Raw genomic sequence first — 24108 nt, 5'->3', positions numbered from 1 at the left:
GGCATAAATGATAAAAATGCAATATATTGACGTGCATAAATGATAAAAATGCAATATATTGACGTGCATAACTGAAAAGTCCTGGGAGAGATTTTGCTTGCGTCACGGCAAACGCAGATTCAGACGCTGTCATTAGGACTTGGTCTCTCTCTGTCTCTTGACCGCGCTTTTGCTATGCTGGCTACACTTTAGGCAGGTACTTTTGTTGCCGAGGTGAAGCTCCTACTGCTCGCCACACAACAGGCCAATAAATCGAGAGACGAGGTTTTGGGACAAGGAATAGCAACTTTATTTGAAAAGCCAGGAGACTGAGAAGGTGGCAGACTAGTGTCCAAAAGAGCCATCTTGCTGGGGTTTGGATGCTAGTTTTTTTTTTTTTTTTGCAGTACGTGGGCCTCTCACTGTTGTGGCTTCTCCTGCTGCGGAGCACAGGCTCAGCGGCCATGGCTCACGGGCCCAGCTGCTCCGTGTCATGTGGGATCTTCCCAGACCGGGGCACGAACCCACGTCCCCTGCATCGTCAGGCGGTCTCTCAACCACTGCGCCACCAGGGAAACCCTGGATGCTAGTTTCTTTTATAGAACAAACAGGGGGAGGTGAGGAGGTAAAGTTAAAAAGGTGATACATTGTTGCAAATACTTGGTTCTGGTTCATCCTCCCCAGAGGATGTGCTAATTTCTTCTTTCCTGCAGCCAGGTTTGTGGAGATGGTTCCTGTGAACTCAAACAAGAGTATTTTAGCTTAACACTTGGGCATGGGAGGCAGGGTTCCCAGAGGTGGGCTATTTTGTTGACTTTAAGCTATGGCAACATCCCTTTAGGGATTAACTTGTAGCAAAAGCAATAAGGTTAAAGTAAAGAAAAGGATCCAGTATGGAGTCAGATTTGTTCTTCCCTGTTCCGCTTTCTATCTGGGACCTGTGGTGGGAGCATCTTGCTTTTGTTCTCAAATCTCACTGCTTCTAGGGGAAAGCTTCTCTTTCCCACAGAAGTTCCAGGTTTGACTTTGATTCTGTATGCTTAAGTCATGTGCACCTGTCTGAATCAATTGCTGTAGGCAAGGAGATGGCTGTGCCTGTGTTACATGCCCAGCCCTGCAGCTGAGATATAGGGTCAGTCCCATGGGGAGTACTAGTGTATATAGGGCTGAGGAGTTCCCCAGGCACATCAGAAAGAGTGGGTACAGATACTGGATTGGCAAAAGCAGATGTCTGTTAAAGTGAGTTATACAGTTATTTTTATGGTCCAGGCTGATGTCAGTGATAATTTGTTATAAGTGAGAGTATTCTTAAATGGTCATATGAAATCATTTGACACCGATTCTGTTAAAAACGTTTGGTGTTAGGCTCTTATGCTGTGAGTAACATAGACTATGCGTCATTCTAACCTCAACTCTACTGTATTTCAAGGGGCTTCCCACAATAGCCCTGGTTATTTGAGATGTGTCTACAATGTAATATGCTTTTAGTGTTAGTCACGTTCACTAAATTCTTGTGTTGGTTTAGAGGGAAAATACAATAACCAACTCAATGTGGGGAAACAGTTGCACATTTTCATACTCACCAGGTGTGTTGGTTTCATTAGTCAGAGCCCAGTCATGTACCCTAGCAGAGGAAGCAAAAGGATGCTGGGTGGAATTCCCTTAGGGCATTTATGTAGATTATGCTGTTAGCACCTGTAGAATTATTGTGCCTGGAGCCAGTCTCTCTTTTTAATCCAACCCTTACTTAAAATCCCTTTCCTTTATAAAATGTTGCTTTTATATGTTTCTATTTCTAGTTATTTCTAGTTACATTTCCTGGCTTAGGCTTTTTTTTGGGGGGGGGGGGTTGTAGCAGTTGAGTTTTGTTGTTGGGAGGAAGTTGAAAGGAGGCATGCATGTGTGCGCGCACACACACACACTTCCTTTTAAATTCTGTGGTTATAGAAGCGCTTCTGTACTTACCAGGGCCAGCTGCTTCCTCATATTTCATTCAGTCCATCGTTTGCTAAATATTTATTGAGGTCTGTTATGTGCAAAGCATTGTATTACATCCTCAAAGAAGTTACAGTATTTATATGAAACCTAATTATTGCTACAAAATACAGAAAGATTAAGTGCTTTGGGGATCCACGGCAGAGAGAGATTAATTTCCAGTTTGGACACAGGGAAGACTTTGGAGGAGGTAGCATTGGAGTTCAGCCCTGCAGGATGGGAAGGTTGAGATGTGCCACTATCACATGCGTAATAAATTCCCTGGGTGGTGAACTCAGTATTAGCTCTGAAACTGAGAACAGCCTTCAGGAAGCATCCTTGCAAATCCAGCAAATGAGGTTTTAGGAACCGCATTTTGTTTCTTGTTGAAACATCAAAAGAGATGCCTTTACACATCCCTCCTAATCATTTTCTAGTTCTGTGATGTTCTCTTGTTCAAATAGTGGAAACTGGACTAATTTTTTTAAAACTCAGAGCAAAATGAAATATTTCTAGAGTCCAGATTTTTTTTAAAAGTGTAGGTTTTGAGTTTTTTCCTTTTCCCTCCACAGAAGGGCAGGTTTGCCCTGCTGCCCTTAAATTCTGAGCAGTGACCCCAGGAGGCTAAGACCCGTTTGTACTTATACTTGGCAATCTTATAGACAGAGAAGTGTTAATTCACATGTACGGAATATGCTTAAACAAGGACAGGAAGGAGTTTTTTTCTTAAGAGTTTCAGGTATAAGTTATAAGTAGACTCTAGATCATAGATATACCAGAGAATCTCAGAAATGAATTTTGGATTGGGGGCTGCATCTTGGAAGGAAAACAACACTATTGTCAATTCAAGTGACATTTTAATAAATGGTTTTCCTTTTTCAACTTCAGTGGGTTAGATAGGCATACTTGGGTGTTGGGTATTTTCTTACAGGTCATTTATTTTGTTTTATAGGGAAATACAGTACTCACAGTTGTGCTTTTTTTAAAAAAAGCACTGGCTAAAGTGTCATCCAAGGTTTGCTCAGTTGTCACCTTCTCTCCTGCATATTCAGACTTTCCCTCCTCACTGGCTGTTTTCCCTCCAAACCTTAAAATCAAACAGTCAAGCAAAAAGGACTTTACCCTCTCTGTTTCCTTCTAACTTGCTATAGACCCAGAGCCTTGCCAAGACTACTTTTCTGTGATATGTCTTATCCTCTTTAATTTTTTTTGTTTTTAGGTCTTGGCTTTTGTAAAGTAGATGTACTTGCTCTGCAGAAATTCCTCCCCACATAGCAGTGTTCTGGGCCCCCGCTTTCTTTTCTCTTCATGACTCGTGATAAGCCAAAGGCTGTGTGAACAGAGGCCACACACAGAGGCACCTGTGAGCTGTACAGCCTCCCACCCTGTCAACACTGGGATCTTGGTCACTGCCCTTACTTAAAAATGAAAATACGGACTTTGACAAAGGTTGAATGACCTCTTTAAAGTTATCTGAAAGTTAATGTCATGACCACACCTAGAACCAGGCCTCCTAATTCCTCACTTCACAATGTTGAAGAATAGGATTTTAAAGTTGCTAATGAGGTTCTGAAGTGGGAAAGCGGCATTTTCTGAAATAGACTGTGATTAGTGCTTCTAGCAGTTTCTCCATTCAGCTGGCCAGAAATGAGTCCCCAGATACTAGCTGCCGTAGCTCATCATCACTTGAGATTTTTACAGTGTTCTTCTTTTTTTTTTTTTTTTACAGTGTTCTTCTTGATGGCTGCTCGTTTCCAAGTAATAACTGCACTTGAGTTTTTAAGTCAAACCCTTTAGATAGTAAAATTGTAATCTGTTGTAATTGTGAAGCATGTGGGCTGTTTTAGGTATGGCTTAATGGAATGGTAAATGAAAAAACTACAAGGGTAGGTGGCAGTTCGGGTCACAAGGTGAAGAGACCTGGTGAGCCTCAGGAGAATTGGTCAAGGGTTCATTCATCCCTGGCCACTAACTGACAGGTCACTTCCCATTCAGAACAAACACCAACAAATAATACCACGTGATGCTCCGTACCCATCTCTGAACTTTCGAGGGCAAGGATTTTGTCTTTTTTTTTCATCTTGCATTCCTAGTGCCAGTCTAGTTCCCAGCACATGGTAAATGGCCAATCAGTTTGTTGAATGAATAAAGGAATTACTTTTTCTGTCTTTAGGTTTTCTTCTCAGTAAAATGTGAAAACCAGTACCTCCCTGTTACCGAGTCCAAGTGCGTACTGCTCGCCGCACAACAGGCTAGTAAATCGAGAGACAAGGTGTTAGGGCAAGGAATAGTGACTTTATTTAGAAAGCCAGCAGACGGAGAAGATAGTGGGCTAGTGGCCCAAACAACCATCCTCCCCGACTTAGAATTCAGGCTTCTTTTATACTAAAAGGCGAGGGGCTGTGGTAGGTTGTTGCCAACTTCTTGGTGCTGGAATCCTTTGCTCTTGCAGCTGTCCACGTAGGTTTGGTCACAGTGTTCCTAGAAACCTCCACAAGACAGTTGTTATTTTCTGTTCTGCAACTTGATTTATCTCTATGTGAATGGAAAAGTTTTACACTAAAGCTTTAAAGGTCAGAGCCTTGAGAATGGACCATCATGTATATTTTAGGCAATAGGCAGCATTCCTTTATAAAGGTGCAGAGCCAGCATGACTAAGCACAGGCAACAGAGCACAAAGGTTAGAGCTAAAGGACTAGATCTAACACGAAGTCAGGTTTATTATTTGTTATTCTGTGTTACATCCCTAAAAGATTAAATGTGATAATAGATGTGAATGCATTTTGGAAAGTTCTGAGCATATATATGGGCATAAAGGTATTATTTCTTTAAGCTGTGAGAGGATCAATATAGGGCTATGAATTAACTGAGGAGAAAACAGTATCTCCTGAATATAACAGAATTGAAAAACTCTTTTCCCTTCAAAGACTTTATCTTTGTATAAGAAATAGCATCAGTAATTTGTTGATTTTCCTCTCTGAGTGTGGATCATTTAAAAGATAAATATGAAAACATTCCAAAAGAGATTCATTCTTAGTATTCTCAAGAGTTTGTTCAATTTTGCTTATTACATAGTTGTGTCATGTTGGAAATCCTGATTGAAACAAAATTTTCATTATTTAGCTGTTTTATTATCTTTTTTTTTTAAGCATTTTTTTATGTCAGCTTTTTCTTTCCAGTGTGGTTTGTTGTGTAATAGAGACATAGCTTCCTGTAGTATCTTTCTGGAAAAATACTTTAATATTGATAACAAAAAGACTTGTTTATTAAAAGAACTTCTACAGCTACTTCTTTAAAGTCCAAATTGTCTCCTTAGAATAGAATTAGAAAGAAATATAGAGAAATGGGCTTATTGGAGTTTTCTCAGGGAATAAGATTTGATAAGCAAGAACACCAAAAGGTTCATGTAAAGATACCCTTTCACTTGCCACTTTGATTTGTCCTACAGACAAATCTATCTGCTCCTAAAAGATCAATGGAGAACCAGAAAAATTATTCCGATTACTTATTAGTAAAACAAATGAAAGTTGCTATACAATGTATATTTATCCAAATGGGTGTGATAGTTTTTTTTCTTTTTTTTTAAATTTTTTAAAATTAATTTATTTATTTATGGCTGTGTTGGGTCTTCGTTTCTGTGCGAGGGCTTTCTCTAGTTGTGGCAAGCTGGGGCCACTCTTCATTGCCGTGCGCGGGCCTCTCACTATCGCTGCCTCTCTTGTTCTCTGTGGAGCACAGGCTCCAGACGCGCAGGCTCAGTAATTGTGGCTCACGGGCCCAGTTGCTCCGCGGCATGTGGGATCTTCCCAGACCAGGGCTCGAACCCGTGTCCCCTGCATTGGCAGGCAGATAGATTCTCAACCACTGCGCCACCAGGGAAGCCCTGGGTGTGATAGTTTTATTGTGAATGTAAACTATGAACTATAACAAGTCAGTGTTTTTTGTTTCTTTAGATGGGTAGCCTATGAAAATCCTGACTTCACAGGAGAACAGTATATACTGGATAAAGGCTTTTATACCAGCTTTGAGGACTGGGGAGGCAAAAATTGTAAGATCTCTTCTGTTCAACCCATATGTTTGGTAAGGAGTTACATTTTTCTCTAAGAATATTTAACTGAATTTTGGATGCCCTTAATGTGTGCTTCTGGTTCATGTAATACTTAACTACAGAAACTATCCTGAGATTGTTTTTAATGGTAATTGTCAATGACCCACAGAACAATTTGCGAGATGTCTGCCCCACTCACTTCCTTTTCTCTTCTCTTTAAACATTCTTAGGATTCTTTCACCAGACCAGGGAGACAAAATCAGGTAACTTAACAAACATTCTATCATTCATAATTAGAAACCTTCTGTTAAAAAGCTGAATTTATGTGTAAAACATCATACATTTGGGAACATATTGTTAGTTTTACCCATTTTTGTGCCTGAAAGCATAACTATATTTTGAAATTAATTTAAGTTTACAGTAAGGCTTAATTGATAGCACTGACCCATATCTAAATATTTCTTATAAAATGTTCTTATGTAAAGCTAAATTTTTATATCATTACAGTGGATCAGAGTTTTACATTAATACACTAGGATTAGTATTTCAAACAATAGCGTATAGTTATTGTGGAAAACAGTAAAATGAATTTTCGTATTTGCTGTGTCTGCATTAGGCTTTTTATATAGTGTCTTTTATATGGTGTCTCACTTAAGCCTTTTGAATGCTGACTCTCTGTATCAACTGAAGTGTTAAATTTGTTAAAGACTTTTTAATGGAAGTGTTCAGAGAGCCATAATTACAGAGGCACAAACACCACTGTAGCCTCCTTTATTGGCATACAAAAGAGTCTAATAAGTCAGCAGGTAGCTTCCATTGAGAGGGAGGAAAACTGCACCACATGTTTCCAAAATATAGTTTCTTGTAAATGTTAGAACTGTGAACAATTACTTTTGGCCACAGTAAGGCTTTAAAATGCCTGGCAGCTTGTTACAAGAGGGTGTTCTGTAGAAAGCTGCCTCTATTGTTGGACTGTCCTTTGATGTCTCTGAATGAAATTAAACAATCACGAATGGTGCAGCCAAAGTATTTCTAATTGATCATTAATGTAGAAGTAAAAAATTAAAGGTTTTATAAAATTCATACCAGTTTACAGTAACAAAAGTTAGCAGGTCCTGTTTGGTTATCATTTCAGAGGCTGAATGAGTTAATGTGTTTAGGAAAAGAATTTTATGTATTTCTGTTTACTTTTTCAAAGATTCACTTGTTTTCGGAACCACAGTTTCAAGGTCGCAGTCAGTGTTTTGAAGAAACAACAAGTCAAATTGATGAGTCATTTTCTGCCAAGTCTTGCAGAGTTTTAGGAGGCAGGTAAGCAAAACAGTGGACTGGCAGAGCCCAACGCGTGGGGGAAAACAGGATTCACATATCAGCAAGTAAATGCACTTGTAGGAGCCTGGTACCTTATGAGACCACCACATAGTACAAGCCCGTGTGAGTACTGAAGTGGACTTCAGAGCACTGAGTGCTGGGCGGCAGAGGACATGGACATCAGTGTGGGTGGGAGAAGTTGAAGATCACCACCTCGTTGTGCAATGGGACTCAGACCAGGTTCTCTGCTCTCTAGGCCTCTCCCGTCATCTGTAAAGGGACTTTAGATCATCTCTAAGGACCTCCCAAGATAGATTTTTTTTTTACAGGTGGGTAGGAGTAGGGCAGGCATTCTGCATGATAGGCAAGTGCATGGTTGGGGTGGAGATGCTGATGAGGGGCACACCACCCTCTCTAGCTGGGAGGGCTCTGTACAGGGGGGAGGGGAAGTGAGTTTGGACAGGGAGGGTGGGCTCAGGTGATGACTCTTCTGAGCATATGAATTTGGATGGATGCCAAAGGAAAACACAAGATGGGCAAGGCAAGGAGCTCAAAGTCAGGGAAACGGATCAGGAAACCCTTGGAGCAATCTGTGCAAAAGGTGATGAATTAAGTTGAATAATAATAAGTAGCAGTAGCAGCAGTAGTAGTAGTAATGCCTTTAATCATATAGTTCTTCATGGTCTAAACAGCACCATCATGCCACTTGGCAATGCAAAGTGGAAAGAGCACCGGCTTTGCATTCAAATGCATAGATTTATATAAAGCTTCACTGTTTATTAGCACATACCTGCACCTCTGTCCTAGTTTCTCTTTGTCCCATATGCTGCTTTATTTATTACTACCAGGCATGTACTTTTTTGTTATTCATTTATTGTCCGTCTCAGCTCACTAGGGTATAAACTTCAAGATACCAGGGACTTTGTCTTGTTATATCCCCAGCAATGGAAAAATACCTGACACACAGTTATTCCTCAATAAGTATGTGTTGGGTTAAACAAAAACAAAACAAAAAGACCCCCACCTCCTCTAGGGAAGCATGATAAATCCCCATTTTGTCAGTAATGCTGAGTGCTAGAGAGACTAAGTGACTTGTCTAAGTCACTGTGGTATCTTGACTCCTGGCCCAGTGCAGAGGTGTTGGAAATGAGGATAAAGGGGTGAGGGAGAAATCTGGGGAGGAAGCAGTAGACCCAGGTGACTGACTAGCTCTGAAGGTTGAAGGAGTGTTCAGAAAAGACTCGAAGACTCAAGGGCTTGACAGAACCACCTTGGCTGGGAGAATGGTGGCACCATGAGAGGTGCAAGGAATGCTGGTAGGTGGAGAGGTGAAAGCATTCATCATTTCATGGAGAAAAAAGTTGTATTTCCCAAATGACTTACGAATATTAGGTTGCCACAAGATGAAATGCAGTAAACATATCCAGACATTTTTGCAGCGAGAACACTGTTAGCCATAAGCGTTGTGTTTATTGTATGGCAGCTACCTCTAAATTCAGACTCCTTGACTAGGAAGACTCAGATTACATTTTCTACGTGTGTGTGTGTGGTTTTTCCTCTATAGCTGGGTTGCATATGACGGAGAAAATTTCTCGGGTAATCAGTACGTGTTGGAGGAAGGCCACTATCCTTCGCTGTCTGCAATGGGATGCCTGCCTGAAGCAACTTTCAAGTCTGTTCGTTTTGTAGATGTCGTAAGTATCTCAGGGTGAATACAGCGTTACAGAGATGTATGGTCACACAGCTGACAGAGCAAGGGAACCAGCAGGCAGGCTTACTCAGGACAAAGTTGGAGGCAGAAAAAATAGTTTCGTGGACAACTTTCTACCCTGGTCTCTTTCCAGATCTTTAAAATGTAAACTGTTTGCTGTTTTCTCAGACTTCAGGGGCAGTGTTGGGTCAGTCATGGTGCACAGTGCACAATCATGGGCTAGTTCAAGGCCCTTCCGTCTTGTTTTTTTCCGTTTCACACCTGAGCCCTATTTCTTTTTTTAAGATTTATTTATTATTAATTAATTAATTTATTTATGGCTGCATCGGGTCTTAGTTGCAGGATCTTTGTTGAGGCATGCGGGATCTTTTGTTGTGGCGTGCAGGCTCCAGGGCGCATGGGCTCTGTAGTTTGCGGCACTCGGGCTCTCTCATCGAGGCGCCCGAGCTCAGTAGTTGCAGGGCGCTGGCTTAGCTGCCCCGCGCCATGTGGGATCTTAGTTCCCCGACCAGGGATTGAACCCGTGTCCCCTGCATTGTAAGGCAGATTCTTTACCACTGGACCACCAGGGAAGTCCCCCTGAGCCCTATTTCTATACCTCTACCTTTAGAGGTACCCATTCTAATGTGTTTGGAGTACAGCTTGGATATTCCTATAAAATACATGTTTTTAAAAATATGTATACAGCCTTTTAATTTATATACAGTATTATGCTATAGTTCTCATCATGTTATAAAAACTCTCCTTACATGAAATTTTTTGGGAGCCATCCGTTATGCTGTATGCACATCTAGTTATTGATTCTAATGGGCGCCCATGATGTAACATGTATCTACAATATGGAATCATTAACTAGATGTACATACAGCATAATGGATTACCCTGGGATCTTTTGGGGATACGTATTAAAAAGTGGATTGGGACTTCCCTGGTGGCACAGTGGTTAAGAATCTGCCTGCCAGTGCAGGGGACACGGGTTCGAGCCCTGGTCCGGGAAGATCCCACATGCCGCAGAGCAACTAAGCCCATGCGCCACAACTACTAAGCCTGCGCTCTAGAGCCCGCGCGCCTAGAGCCTGTGCTCTGCAACAAGAGAAGACACCGCGATGAGAAACACGCCCACCACAATGAAGAGTGGCCCCCGCTTGCCGCAACTAGAGAAAGCCTGTGGGCAGCAACGAAGACCCAGTGCAGCCAAAAACAAAGAGTGGATTTACTGGATCTCACGTGCGTGAATATGCAACCTTCAGTAAGTACTGCCGAATTCCACCACTTTACACTGTTGCTGGCAGTGCATGTGGGTTCGTTTTCAGCATCATGGCCATTATTGAGTATTCTCTGACATTCTGACTTTTGTCAGTTTGAAAGAATGGGGTAGAAGTTGTGTTAGTTTGCATTTCACTGTTGGTGAGATCTCATATACGTACTAGTCATTTAGGTTTTCTGTTCAGTGAATTGCCTATTTATATCCTTTGCCCAGCTCTTTAGTTTCCCATCATTGTTGTTATTGATTTGCAGAAATTCCTTATAGTTTTTAAATCTATTCCTCTGTTGTTTTAGAGATTTGCAATGAAATGACTTTTCTCAGTTTCTCATGTATGTGCCAATCCAGATTATAGTGCTCCTTTTTGACCAGAGATCTTTAATTTTAATGCAGACAAAGCAGTATTCGATAGAACAATACTGCAAGATAATGTTCAGATGTTAAAGTCTGGGTGTATCTGACAGTTTGGGAAGTATTTGTTAGTTTTTGGTAGCTGATATCTCATAAAAAGCTTTAAACATATGTAGTTGGTGATTTTAGCTTTAAAGGTAGAAGGAACATATGTGAGTTGGCTTTTTCTCATCCCCTCCTGCCCGTTCAAATAACGAAAATGTTGACCTTCCTTGAGATGTGAAAAGAGTAGCAGTGAAACATAAAATGATGTGGTAAGATTCATTAGCTTACAAATAATAAAATATCTAAAAATTTGATATTTAACCTGCTTAGAATTCTAAAAGCAACCTACAAGTATTTAAAAAAAACAAACCCACTTTAGATTTAAAGCTTTCAAATGCCTCCCTTCAAGCAGAACTTAGCATATATGCTCACATCACTTTTGACATTTACAGATGATGTTCTTTTAAGTTTTGATTACGATGAAATGAATATTTTACCCATATTAAGAACGTATATTTTAATTGTGACTTAGTACTTCAGAATCGTTTGGTTGTTGTCGCTAGATTAGAGTGCTTGGAACGTTTTAGCATGCCAGCTCAGAAAAGTGCAGTGAACGTGCAAAGTAGTGATACTACCACAGTTTCTGTCATTTCCTTCTTGTATGGTTTATATAACCTAATTTCTAGACCATATAGAACACGTCTACACACTGATCTGCTCTGTTTAGTGGTCAAGATCTTTCTACACATCAGAGCACATCCACATAAATGAAGCAGTAAGGTGTCACACCGTTGCCACAAAACTTTAAGCAAGTTAGGGAATTTTTCATGTATCATTTATGATTTTAGGATTATTATCATCAGAGCTTAGTCTAGGGTCATAAGGGTCTGTAATCTGAAAAACAAGCATAAGCTGCCAACTTCTCATTTTTCTGAAAATCAGTGGACTTGAACTTGGGGCTTCCATCCTATTTTTTCTCTCCTAACAATTATTCCTACAGGAAAGTTTGGGGATACACAGAATCATTGTCTTATTGACAGTTAAAAACAACAACAAAAAGACATCTGAAAATGCATACAAGGGGAAGCTTCCTTTATTAGGCAGATTACCACTAGACCCCCAAAGATCACCACAGCCCCCGCCCCTCGCCATTTATGTCTTTGACTTTCCAGCCCCTTCTTATCTCAATAGAAAACAGAAAAGTTGAAAATAAAGTCCATTAGAATTGATATTCCAGGCATATATACCTGTTCCTTTATGCCTGGGATATGTTCCCCATTTTATAATACTTTACATTTACCTGCCTTTCTATGTAAGGGAAAAACTTTCTGCCCTCCATCCTTCCTTGCTTTAGCTTTGGAGTATATAACCACCCAGACGTTGCTGGAAAAGGGAATTTATGAGCAGGCCAAGTCCAGCCAGATCTTCTGCTTTGTCCTTGTAACAAGGTGATTTTCATGTTAAGTTCGAATTACTATCAAGGATGAGTAACAGAACATTATTTTTGTTCCTAAACAGGAATTGTCTGAACCAACAATTATTCTTTTTGAAAGAGAAGACTTCAAAGGAAAAAAGATTGAATTTAGTACAGAAATAGTTAATCTCCAATCCCTAGGATTCAACACGCGCATACGCTCTGTTCAGGTGATTGGTGGCATGTAAGTGAGTTCCTACTTGTTTATTCAATAAAATAGATTTTAAAAATTAAGTTTGATCATATTTCTCTTCTCTGTTACCTTAACCAAATTGACGTATAACCCCTTTTTTTCTGTAAGGGTTAATATTTATGTTCCCTCACAGTATACTTTTCCTATTGGGAAGAGCCATGTGTGGGACATCATCTCTTCATCCAGATTTTTAGTTTACTTAAGATAAGGACTCTCAAAGTTCCTAGGCGAACGCTTTGCAATAAATTGAGCACTTCCTTAGCAAGTAGGAAAGAGAACTGATTTTGCTTATCCTTTTGAAAGACCAAGTCCTTTGATTTTGGAGTAAGGGTTGGGATTTTCCTTCGGCTAGGAGTGACTAGCAGATGTTATAGGCAAAATGACTTAATGTCAACATGGGAACATTTTTCTCAACTTTGAATAATTTTGAAATTAAGATGTAAAAATGAATAAGGACTATCAATGTAATGTGTTTTTACAAAAGTATTTTTCTTTCACTCACCGAAACAGCAGGTATAGTTTGAAGGCATCAAATGGTGGAGAGGACTATAGCTATTTAAAAAACAAATTCGGATTATTAGGGTGATTGATAGAATTTTATGCATGACTTTTTTTCCCAACAGGTTTAAACTAATATTTTGTTTTTATGATAAAATGACTACGATGATAACATTTTAGAGTTGCAGGGTTAAAAACAGAGAACCTTGATGTAATACATCAACCAGAGAGAAAGATTGCTGTGTTGCTTGCATGCTGGTCTGCGCTGGAACCCAGACTTCAGGTGTGGGTACCAGCATCTCTGTGTGGAAGAGACCTGAGTATCTTTAGTAGTTCTCTGGATTGAGGAAGATTACTCTCATTTTAAATAAAACTTTATTATCTATTTTTATCTAACCCTTATATAGCACCCTGTGTAAGAACTTTACAAGTATTAACCATTTAAATAAAGGTCTATTATTACAACTGAAGATGTTTTATGTAAAGTTCACAGGAAGTACTGGGCTGTCCTGCTAAAAGACTATCTCTATTGAAGAAAAAACTTACCTATTTCTCTTCAAGAGTGGAACTTTTGGGCATAAATACTCATGTACCATGAATTTGCTATTTGTCAAGACATGGGTGCTGTAGCTGTTTTTGATAATAAGGTAGTTTCCTTTTTTTATCCTCCAACATATATTTAAAGTATAAAAAGCTCGGTCTAGGTACTTCCCTGGTGGCGCAGTGGTTAAGAATCCGCCTGCCAATGCAGGGGACATGGGTTCGATCCCTGGTCCAGGAAGATCCCACGTGCCATGGAGCAACTAAGCCTGTGTGCCACAACTACTGAGCCTGCGCTCTAGAGCCCATGAGCCACAACTGCTGAAGCCCGCATGCTGCAACAAGAGAAGCCACCACAATAAGAAGTCTGTGCACCGCAATGAAGAGTAGCCCCCACTCACCGCAACTAGAGAAAGCCCAAGTACAGCAATGAAGACCCAACGCAGCCAAAAATAAAAATAAAAAGCTCAGTCTAAAAATCAAAGTGTTCTGAAAATATAATTGGTGCCCACTGTGAAATGGATATTGCTACTTACTGTGGTTATCTCTTTTTGTTTTCCAGATGGGTTACTTATGAATATGGCAATTACAGGGGTCGACAGTTCCTATTGTCACCAGCAGAAGTGCCTAATTGGTATGAATTCAGTGGCTGTCGCCAAATAGGTTCTCTACGACCTTTTGTTCAGGTACTTTCTTCTTTTACATGCTTTGAATAGACTCTTCTCTGAAATCTTTTTTGTAAATGTAATTAACTTTTTAGTTTCAATTTTAAGTGTGAAATTGGCCTCTCCCCCACCCCACCCCCGAGAATTTCTGAATTTCGGCTGTGTCTCTGGTGCCAGAAGGTTGTGACTGCTTTCAGAAATGTTATTACACCTGACATCAAAACCTGGTATGGGGCTTCCCTGGTGGCGCAGTGGTTGAGAGTCCGCCTGCCGATGCAGGGGACACGGGTTCGTGCCCCGGTCCGGGAAGATCCCACATGCCGCGGAGCGGCTGGGCCCGTGAGTCATGGCCGCTGAGCCTGCGCGTCCGGAGCCTGTGCTCCACAATGGGAGAGGCCACAACAGTGAGAGGCCCGCGTACTGTAAAAAAAAAACAAAACAAACAAAAAACCTGGTATGTCCCAAGCCCTGGGTTGTCCATAGGCAGGCTCCCAGCCCCAGGCACTTTGAAATTCTGTCAGCCTCTCCTCACTGAGAAAATCCTAAAGCCTCTGAAACTCTCAGATGTAGCAGTTTTCCCTTATCCAGCCTCATCTGGGATTCTGCCCCTGCTACTGATGCTTGTTCAGTGCTTCTGAAGTACAGCTTGTATATGACTATTGCTGGGGTTTTGTCTTCTAGAAACGAATTTATTTCAGACTTCGAAACAAAGCAACAGGGTTATTCATGTCAACCAATGGAAACTTAGAGGATCTGAAGCTTCTCAGAATACAGGTCATGGAGGATGTCGGTGCTGATGATCAGATTTGGATGTATCAAGAAGGATGCTTCAAATGCAGGGTGAGCTTTTTGGGTTAGACAAGGGTCTATAATAGCATCTCTCCTCAAGTAGATGCTACTTCATGATTCCTGGAGCATTTTCAGAAATAAGTTAGAAGGTTTTTCATGAAACTATTTCTTAGTTCTGATAGAACCTGTCTAGGAACCAAATGGGAGGTAAATCTAGCACTGATCCAAGATAGAATCTTTATATCTATACTTGATTTTTATACAGTAATAGAAAAAGCAAGTGTCTGTGTTACCCTCCCCTTTTTCCTTAACCTACTTGTTATAGAAATAAACTTATAAGCCCCATCATTATCAACACAGATCACTCTTGGTTTGTTTCCATTTTGGTGGACCCCACAGACTAGGTTGAAGCGTGAAGAGATAACCACCCTGTGTACAACACAGTCCATTTCCTAATTGTCACACGTTGTAAAATGGAAAATTGCCCATCTCCCTCCTATCACTCCCTCCACAATGCACATTTAAAAGCTGAGTGCTGTAAGATTTTATGAGAGATGCTCACACTTCTATTGTACGTACTCATTTTAACTCCTTGATTTTATGGGCTTGACTGTTTGCTCCTGATTTTTTTAATCCTGGTGCCCTGTGAGTCAGCAGAAGGCATTACGGCCTGCTGAAAGGAAGTACAACTTGTTAATTGGGTCTGTTGTGCTTGAGGGAGAATCATCCTTTCAGTAAACAGAAGTACTATTTAGACATGCATAGAAGAAATAGCATGAGAAACAGAAGTAACTAATATAGAGGCATAGAAAAAGCTTCTGCCTTTGAATTATCTTAATTCAAGAAAATGGCATCTTTCAACAATTATTTCTAATGAACATTACAGTGATATTATTTTAACAGCTTTGAATTTGGTAGGTCAGTGAGAAAAAGGAAAGTGTCCTAGATTATCACAATCCTTTTATCTCAATATATTGTAGAACAGTACACTTTTCATAAGCATTTTCTATAGCAATGTGTGTGAATGCCATATGAACATGACTACCATACCTTATTTATATTATATTAAGGGTAGATTCACTTCATAGAAGGACCCATAAGATCTTTGCATTAGAACACACTCTACTGCATTTATGTTTTCTCTTTTTATACTTGGATAGCATGCCTTTTTAGAAAATTTTAGACATTTCTCATGAAGGGGAAGACAAGACAAATCAGTAAATGGAATTCCAAGTTTTAAAATGATAAAATGCCCTTTTAGCAACTTCAGTGCTACAGCAGCCTTCAAAATTAGAGATGCAGTCATATTCCGGAAGGGTCAGGCTGAGTGGAGTGGATACATCAGGGAGATTAGCTACAGACCCAGCCTCAGATCATGGTGATTTCTGGGGGGAAATATCATGATGGGCATTTTTAGTGTTCTAAGGAGGCTTCCCTTACTTATAAGACAGAGGGCCTCACAAAGGGCATAAATCTCTTAACAATGGACAAGAATTGAGAACTTTCTATCACAGGTTATCTGAAATGAAGGGCATAAATATTTGTTTGATCCCAGTTACCATGGCTAAAAGCTGAAATTCCTCATGTGGGGTATAAATGAAGCTAGGAACTAAGATAACTTTAAAAATCAGCTCACACAGGAAATTGCTTACAATGGTAGCTGAATGTATATCCACCCATGTCTACGATACCTTGTCTTTTCCACTGAGCAGATAGCAGAAGACTGCTGCCTGACCATCGTGGGGAACCTAGTAACCTCTGGCTCTAAACTGGGCCTGGCACTCGAACAGAACATCGACAGTCAGTTCTGGAGCATGAAGTCTGACGGCAGGATCTATAGCAAGCTGAAGCCACATTTAGTTTTAGATATCAAAGGTAAGGATCGTTTCCTTTATTTTCTTTGTTGTGTCTTCTTTAGTTAACTAAAAAGCTCTTCTTTACTTTTGAAAATGATGCATGTACTATTATTAATAGCAAGTGATCCCTTACTACGTGCCAGCCTCAATGCTATACACTGTACCTACGTTATCTCACGTGATCTTCACAGCAGCCCCAAGAGGCCTGTGTTATCCCTCCTCCCCCCACTTTACAGCCTCCATACTGCGGCTCAGAGGAGTTAATCAGTTTGGCCACAATCTCACACCCATTAAGTGCTGAGGTGGAATCTGGACATGGGCCGACTTTAAACCATTTATTATAACAATGTTAGACTAAAATTCACAAGTTAAAAGGCTATGACCTCAGTCTGTAGAGTTCATGATTCTCAGGTACACGCATGTAAACTTTCATTGTAAAGATCTAAGACTGAAAAGGAATTAAAACAAACAACATAGCCAAAAAGATTTCAACTGAACATTTGTTCAGTGAAGTTAATCCAGAGCAAACCGATTGATGGTGCTTGGGGAAGAACAAATACATTTAGGCCAGGGGTTTCCAAACTTTATCTGCATGAGAATCCCCTGGAGGGCTTGTTAAAAAACACAGATTGCTGGGTTCCACCCTCAGAGGTTCTGATTCAGTAGGTCTGGGGTAGGGCCCAAGAATCTGCATGTCTAACAAGTTCCCAGGTAATGCCCATGCTGCCTGTCTACGAGAACTACTGATGATAATTTTAAAACAACATAAAGCAAAAAAAACTGACCTCAAGTAGACATGGGAATTCAGTGAACCTTTGTTGCTATAGACAAGCAAATGACGATGGTGTGTTTTATTCATGTCATATGGGGTAATTTTGCTTCAAATTATTAATGGAGACTTTCTGTCCCCTATCAGGAAACCAGTGTGGTTATGTTCGTCAATTTAGTGGAACCATACTATACCACACACCACTTTAAATCATGGCTAGAAAGTTGGCTCAGTTTTACCTGAGTCAGGGTTCTAGGCCAAAGCTGTCATTAAAAATTAAGACAGAGTGGTAAAGAAACAGCTGGTTTTAAACTAAATTTTGTGGAAGATGGAGAATAAGCCTGAACATTTCCATCAGGGGCTTTGGTGACTGCCCCTGGATAAAAGTGGCCGTCACTTCTGATCTGCAGGTGGGGAGAGTGGCCAAGCCACCTAACAATGGGATTCGAATTTACAGAGAATCTGAGGAACAGAAAAGTGCTCAGAGGCAAACTAAGTTTAGTGAGGCAAAGGCAGGGCACTACATTTAGGGAGCACCACTAAGCAATATCTAACTCCAGGCTGGATGGGGCCCAAAGTCGTACAGTGTATAAAGTACAAGCAGGAGACAAATGCATTGTAGGCTGGCACAACAGATCTGTCCATATGTACACAAGTAAGATACCCATTGTACAGATGATCCACCGGAGGTTCAAACTGTTAAGAGTCACTATCATTTTATTCTTACTTTGAACAACTTGTTAAACTGGAGCTCCTCAGTCTATACAAGACAGAGTTTGAAAACCTCCAGAGAAGCCAAAGGAGTGTGACTAGACTGAATTGGAAACATGGATTTTGGGGAAAATACGGACTCATGTTTCTTACAGATGTGATCAGCTTCCTATGTCCAGGGTTAAGGTCACTGTAATCTTTACGAGCTAGTCTCTTAGAGCATTCCTTTTATTCTTTCAACATGTATTTATTGGGTACCCAATATGTGACAGGCTCTGTGCCACACACTGGGGGTATCAAACTGAAAGGAAAAAAAAAAAGACAGTACCTTGGCTTCAGAGCGCTTACATTCTGGAAGCTCCAAGGATATGGGATTTTCCCCCACTTGCTACCCTGGCAGTTGACCAGGAGTAAGGATTCCTGGCTTTCTAGTCTTCGACTCTGAAAAGGACTGTGGGACTTCAGGAGCCTCCTCCTTAGGGCTTCGCTTGAAAGCTCCAAGATCACTTCCTAAAATTCAATATAAATTAGTCCAGTGCCTTTGGAATAAGGCTACTGTTCTGTATGTTTGTGAACTCTCAGTATATCGAGTATGGTAGCTACAGTAATCACTTGTTAAACTAGTTTAAATGTCTCAGAATGTGGGAGAATGATGCCATCTTGTGGACAAGAGAGAGTAGGGCCACACATCCCACATACTGTGCAAGGGGGATAGAAATACATCCCTCAATAGGAGACTGTGACTTTCACTGGCTACAACTGTTGACCATTTGTTACCTACTAATATTACCATAAGGTTTATTTCTTTTATCTCCTGGTGTTTTGGTAGACATCCGTGTATTATTCCAGACCAAAGACATTATAACAACAGTATAAGCTAGTTCACACTCACTTTAAAAAAGTCTGTGAGGATTTTAATCCTCCCCAAAGGCAAAGAATGAATCAGATTATTTCTCAAGAACTTTCTAGTCATCATGACTCTAATTAGAATTATGATGTAATATACACAGAAGGTATGTTTAAGATACTATAATCTTGAAGAATGAAAAAAGACATTGTGACCTGAAGATAATATTTGCTGAAATCTCAGTGGAGTGGAGTGTGTTGTGTCTCAGTGGAGATGGTGGGGTTTGTGGTAGTGGTGACTTTTTTTTCCAGACTTAAGCATAAAATGCCCAGGGCACCTTGCCTTCGTATTCTATACCTAGCTGTGCAGAGGCTCTTAGTTATCATGATGATTAACCAATTTCTTAGAAGAGGGGCATGCATAAGAGATGATTTCCCTATCAAAATCTATTGTGTAAGTTTTCAGACCTTTTGGATGTTTTGTAAATGCTTTAAAAGAGAATACGAACATTTAATTCCTCTTGGCCTGAGGCTGCAGTATGATTTCAATACCAGTCGCACTTACCCCAGCGAGTTGAACAGATTTTAATTTTGATGGAGTCCTTGGTGCTATGACGTTGGTACAGAGGCTTATGCTGAAAAGGATAAGGTATCTGTTTACTCCACACTGGAAAAAAAAATCACATGGCCCTTTCTTTTGTTAATGATACTTCTCCATTGAAAGAAGAGGCCATGAGGCTAAAGAATCTGAAATATCTAGTAGGCACCCTTGGAAAAAAATATTCTGGTGAAAGGGAAACCATACTAGCTTTACAGTCTGATGGAACGCAGCATGTTAAATGCTATGAATTTTTATACACCACAGCCTGTGGGTTCCCAGAAGTGGGAGTGCTGCCCTGCCTATACTTCTGGGTGTCACTCAGACCTCCCCTTTGACCTAATACAACTATTTTTCATTGTTCATGCAAAATTTGTTCCGATGACTATTCTACTCAGGCCTGCCTGCTTATTTTGCTGGTATCTCAAATCCACAATCCCACACTGAATATTTGTCACAATCTCTTTACTCCTTTTCCCATTTCTAGATTCTGCCCCCGCCCCCCGCCGGTGCCATATGATGGGGCTTTAACACATCGCCCCCCAGAGGCTGGAGCCTCTCAGCCCTCCGTGCGTTTCTGGGCTTTCCTCCCTGCTTTGTCTCCTCGAGGCACATAGTTTTACACTTTGCTTGCTCTTGTTACATTGGTGTTGTGATAAACTGTGTCTGCTACAGCCTCTTCATGTGGGCATGTTTCCTTCTATCGTTTTCCTCTTCTGTCTTTCAGGGGGTACACAGTATGATCAAAATCACCTTATCCTCAACAGTGTCAGCAAAGAGAAGTCAACACAAGTGTGGGAAGCCATGGTCCTATAGACCTGAATTAAAGAATGCAGGAGGAATATTTCTGGAGGTCTTTCAGCTACCTTATTTAAACAAACAAACAAAAAAAGAAAAAACAAGGGCTGCAGACAGAAGCACCAAGAAGAAAGTGGACCTGCTCCTTCAACAGCTCTAAATTCTCTCTTGAATCACACCTCCGTGACCAGGACAACCACTCATCTTCTCAAAAGACTGTAATCGTTTTAAACCAGTCATTTATCCTCCTCTTGTGTCATCCCTTTCATTTCTTTTCAGTAGCTGCTTAAACAGGTTGTCTTAGCAGCAAGACTATGTACAGTTTAAATTATATCCAAAGATAGAGAACAAGAACAAACTTACCGACCTTGCAGACCTACAAGTCCTGTACACTTTAAAGGGAAGGACAGAAGCTCAAGTTTGTATGGTAGGAGACTGTTCAGCATCTGAGAAGAAATAATTTATTAGGCCTGTAATTTTGGTCCTTGATCTTCTGATTTCTGGACTTAGTAATTACGCCGTACAGCAAAGTGGGGAAAGCCTTATCTAGTCAGACCTACCTTAAGCAACTAAGTATAAACAAAATGTTTCTGTTCATATTAAAAATTAGGGGACTTCCCTGGGGGCACAGTGGTTAAGAATCTGCCTGCCAACGCAGGGGACACGGGTTCGAGCCCTGGTCCAGGAAGATCCCACGTGATGCAGAGTGGCTGAGCCCGTGAGGTACAACTACTGAGCCTGCATGACACAGCTCCTGAAGCCCGTGCACCTAGAGCCCGTGCTCCGCAACAAGAGAAGCCACTGCAATGAGAAGCCCACACACCGCAACGAAGAGTAGCCCCTGCTCACCGCAACTAGAGAAAGCCTATGCACAGCAGCAAAGACCCAACACAGCCAAAAATATATTTTAAAAAAATTAGTAAATTTACAAAGATAGCATGTCCATGTCTGCTAACATTTATTAGCAGGATCTGGATTATTTTAACCCACTCTAGAATGTCACATGTGAGTGTTGTTTAGTGCTTTTCTTGCAGATGCTACTGAAACAGTATTACCATGACCTAATTTATGAGCCCATCCTCATCTACAGGTAGTTCTGAAGCAGCGTTACGCAGGCCTTTGCTAAACTCAGGTCTTTTAGCCCAATTTCCTGCCCCCCTGTCCGGCTGCACTGGCACGGGGCTGCCTTCCCTGTGAGGCTCCACAGCCCCGCACCTGCTGTGACTGCTGGGGGACAGCCTCAGGTCATGTACTTCTGGGAGCAGAAACGAGAGGTGTGGGGGGCTCAAGAGGATGACCAGCAATTCTCTCCAGAAAGCGAAAGAAAGGAGACCGAAGCAATCCTAGTTGGCCAGATCTCAGATCTGAGAACCCTAAGACGCAGCAAGTATTTCAGTGGGAATTGAAAATATTTAGCTGCTGATTGTACGCTCCCTGGCCTCAGTGCTGGTCATAGTTTGAACAAAACTGCTAAACATTCCTTGAATACACGCTTCCTCTTTTTGTCCTCATGTCGTTGTCCTCGTCACTGAACACTGGTGCTTGGAAGAACAAATCTTGTTTCCTTTTCAGCTACTCCATATGTTTCCAGTTGTAAAATGTTGATCCTCTGGAGCCTGTGGTGGGCAGTGGCGGCCATCAGAGTAGTTTACCTTCAGCTTTAAGATGCTCGCACACGTCCGGCAGCAGCCGCCACGGTCTTGTTCTTGGGTGCACAGCTCTGGCCTTAGGCCTTTGTGTGTCTCACTGCAGTAAGGTGGGGTAAGACTGTCTAGTCTGTGTTGAATTCATCTCTTGAATAAACTTGTTTCTGGTTAACCGTATTGATGAAATCTGAGAGAGTCCATTCTAGCCCTCGTAACACTTCAAAGAGGGTCAGCAGGCAGATTAGAAACAAATGTCTGATCTGGACAAGGTGGGTTTCAGAGCTGCTAGAATAACAGCAGGGGGAGATTTTTGACTACCCTCTTTCCAGACTCAGTGGTGAAGGGGCACACTCCACTTTTCTGAGTGGACATGAGGGTAAGTGAGGTCGTCCCTCGAGAGATGCCCCTCACTACCACTGGGAGGCCTCAAAGAGAAAGAGCTGAGGTTGAATTCAGAGAAGTCAAAAGTGGCTTATTCACACCTGGAAAAACATCTTGCTTTTGAGGTAAATTTGTACTGGTGAGAACAGCAATTCTACAGAAAAACCCTCATGCAACACTACAAATGAGTGTCTATCAGGAAGAAACCAAGTAGAAGGCTACTCAGACAGGTCTACGTCAGAAGCCAAATGATAGCAGCTGAGCTGCAGTAATGAGGGGATCGTGGCAGGAACTGGACACTTACCGTCAATGATCAGAGGGCACAGACTATAGAGACTCAAAAGCCGCAACGGGTTTATTGGCGAGATACCTAAATGCAAGCATTTCAGGTCAAACTGGAGAACTCTGGTCCCCAATGGAATGGTGGTAATTTCCACGGAAAAGTCCCCAGAGAAGCACGTTTCAGTTGCCGAAAGAGGACTAGCCTTATGCAAAAAAGTAAGTGTTTTAAAAAGTTACAAACTTTACATCACATTTCATTTTCTAAAAGCGTAAACAACCAAATCGCTGGCGAGATTTTTACATATGACCCTAAGAGATTCAGAACTCAGGGCTGTTATGACCGCACACTGGAGCAGATGGAATAAAAATCAAAGGAAACTTTGGCCAGTGGGAAAAGTGCTCACTATGACCCTAAGAAGGAATTAGCTTTAAGTAAGCTCTTCATGCTGCCATCCCTCCACATGCTGAAAGTTCTAATCTCTCACAATTATTAAGATGATAAAACAGAGTTTGAGCTACTAGAACAGAAGATGCCGCCACAATTTGCAAATCTGCTGTGAAAGAACAGCTTGAAAAAACAATAGGCAATATTCAGCAACTTTACAGACAAGTCCAAGTGCAGAGATGTTCATATCTTGTCCCTGCTTACGTGTGTATCCCCTGCGCTTGGCATGGGGGAGCTCGGCAGACAGTGCGCGGCCGCGTTGGGGCAGGTGACGCGAGAACGCTCTGGGCAGAGCAAGGCGATGACAGAGGGTGGGGCTGTGGCTATAAAATCAGTCTCTGCTCAGCTCAGCAGACAGGAAATGACTGGCAGAAACGTGTGTGTGCTAAATTTATTTCATGGAACTTCTAGTCTAAGCTGGAAAGGGACGACTGGAAAAGAGTCGGGGCCTACAGGAACTCACCAAATAAGAGCCCACAGGCACCAAACTGAGTGTTTATTTAAACGACACTGACGACGGTCTTTCCTCGCGCGTGTCCTCTTTCTACCTTCAGGAAGGCTTCTGGAACTTTAGAAAACGGAAAGGTTTTCTCAATAACTGGCTGAATCTGTAAAACACAAGAAAGGTTGACGAGCAGGTGAGAAGAGCCGCGTGGGTCAAGTCGGGTGACGTCGGTGGTTGGTTGCGTCGCGTGCCCAGCCCGGGCGGGCCTCTCTCCAGTCTGCGTGGTGCCCCCGGGTCAGGAACTCAAGGCGGGCCGGCAAGACGGCTGCCCCCCCCCGGCTTCTCCTGCCTCTTCGCGTCTCCGGTGTAAGGGAGCTCAGCCTGACCAGTAACCCTCCTCCAGCTCCACGCCGGGCGCCTCGCTCCCCTGCTCAGGGCCCTTCCACGGCGCCCGAGGCCAGCATCCCGAGGCCACTACCGTTCCAACCT

At 41.6% G+C, this 24108-nt stretch overlaps 2 protein-coding genes across 2 annotated transcripts in view; one reads left to right on the top strand and one right to left on the bottom strand.

Annotated features, from left to right (window-relative positions):
* The window catches only part of CRYBG1 (crystallin beta-gamma domain containing 1), a 61075-nt gene extending 38832 nt beyond the window's left edge, over positions 1–22243 (top strand). The window contains exons 13-21 of the mRNA XM_067702444.1: positions 5907–6033; positions 6232–6264; positions 7200–7312; positions 8877–9006; positions 12202–12341; positions 13951–14074; positions 14735–14893; positions 16555–16717; positions 20350–22243. Coding sequence (XP_067558545.1) covers positions 5907–6033; positions 6232–6264; positions 7200–7312; positions 8877–9006; positions 12202–12341; positions 13951–14074; positions 14735–14893; positions 16555–16717; positions 20350–20438 — 1078 coding nt within the window. The 3' untranslated portion in view covers positions 20439–22243. The remainder of the gene's footprint in view (positions 1–5906; positions 6034–6231; positions 6265–7199; positions 7313–8876; positions 9007–12201; positions 12342–13950; positions 14075–14734; positions 14894–16554; positions 16718–20349) is intronic.
* A 541-nt stretch (positions 22244–22784) lies between these two features.
* The window catches only part of RTN4IP1 (reticulon 4 interacting protein 1), a 44429-nt gene continuing 43105 nt past the window's right edge, over positions 22785–24108 (bottom strand). The window contains exon 9 of the mRNA XM_067702448.1: positions 22785–23782. Coding sequence (XP_067558549.1) covers positions 23675–23782 — 108 coding nt within the window. The 3' untranslated portion in view covers positions 22785–23674. The remainder of the gene's footprint in view (positions 23783–24108) is intronic.

Source organism: Pseudorca crassidens, chromosome 13, assembly GCF_039906515.1.
Source record: "Pseudorca crassidens isolate mPseCra1 chromosome 13, mPseCra1.hap1, whole genome shotgun sequence".
Lineage (NCBI taxonomy): Eukaryota > Metazoa > Chordata > Mammalia > Artiodactyla > Delphinidae > Pseudorca > Pseudorca crassidens.
The sequence above is the reverse complement of the archived record's forward strand: the minus strand, read 5'-3'. Positions and strand labels throughout refer to the sequence as shown.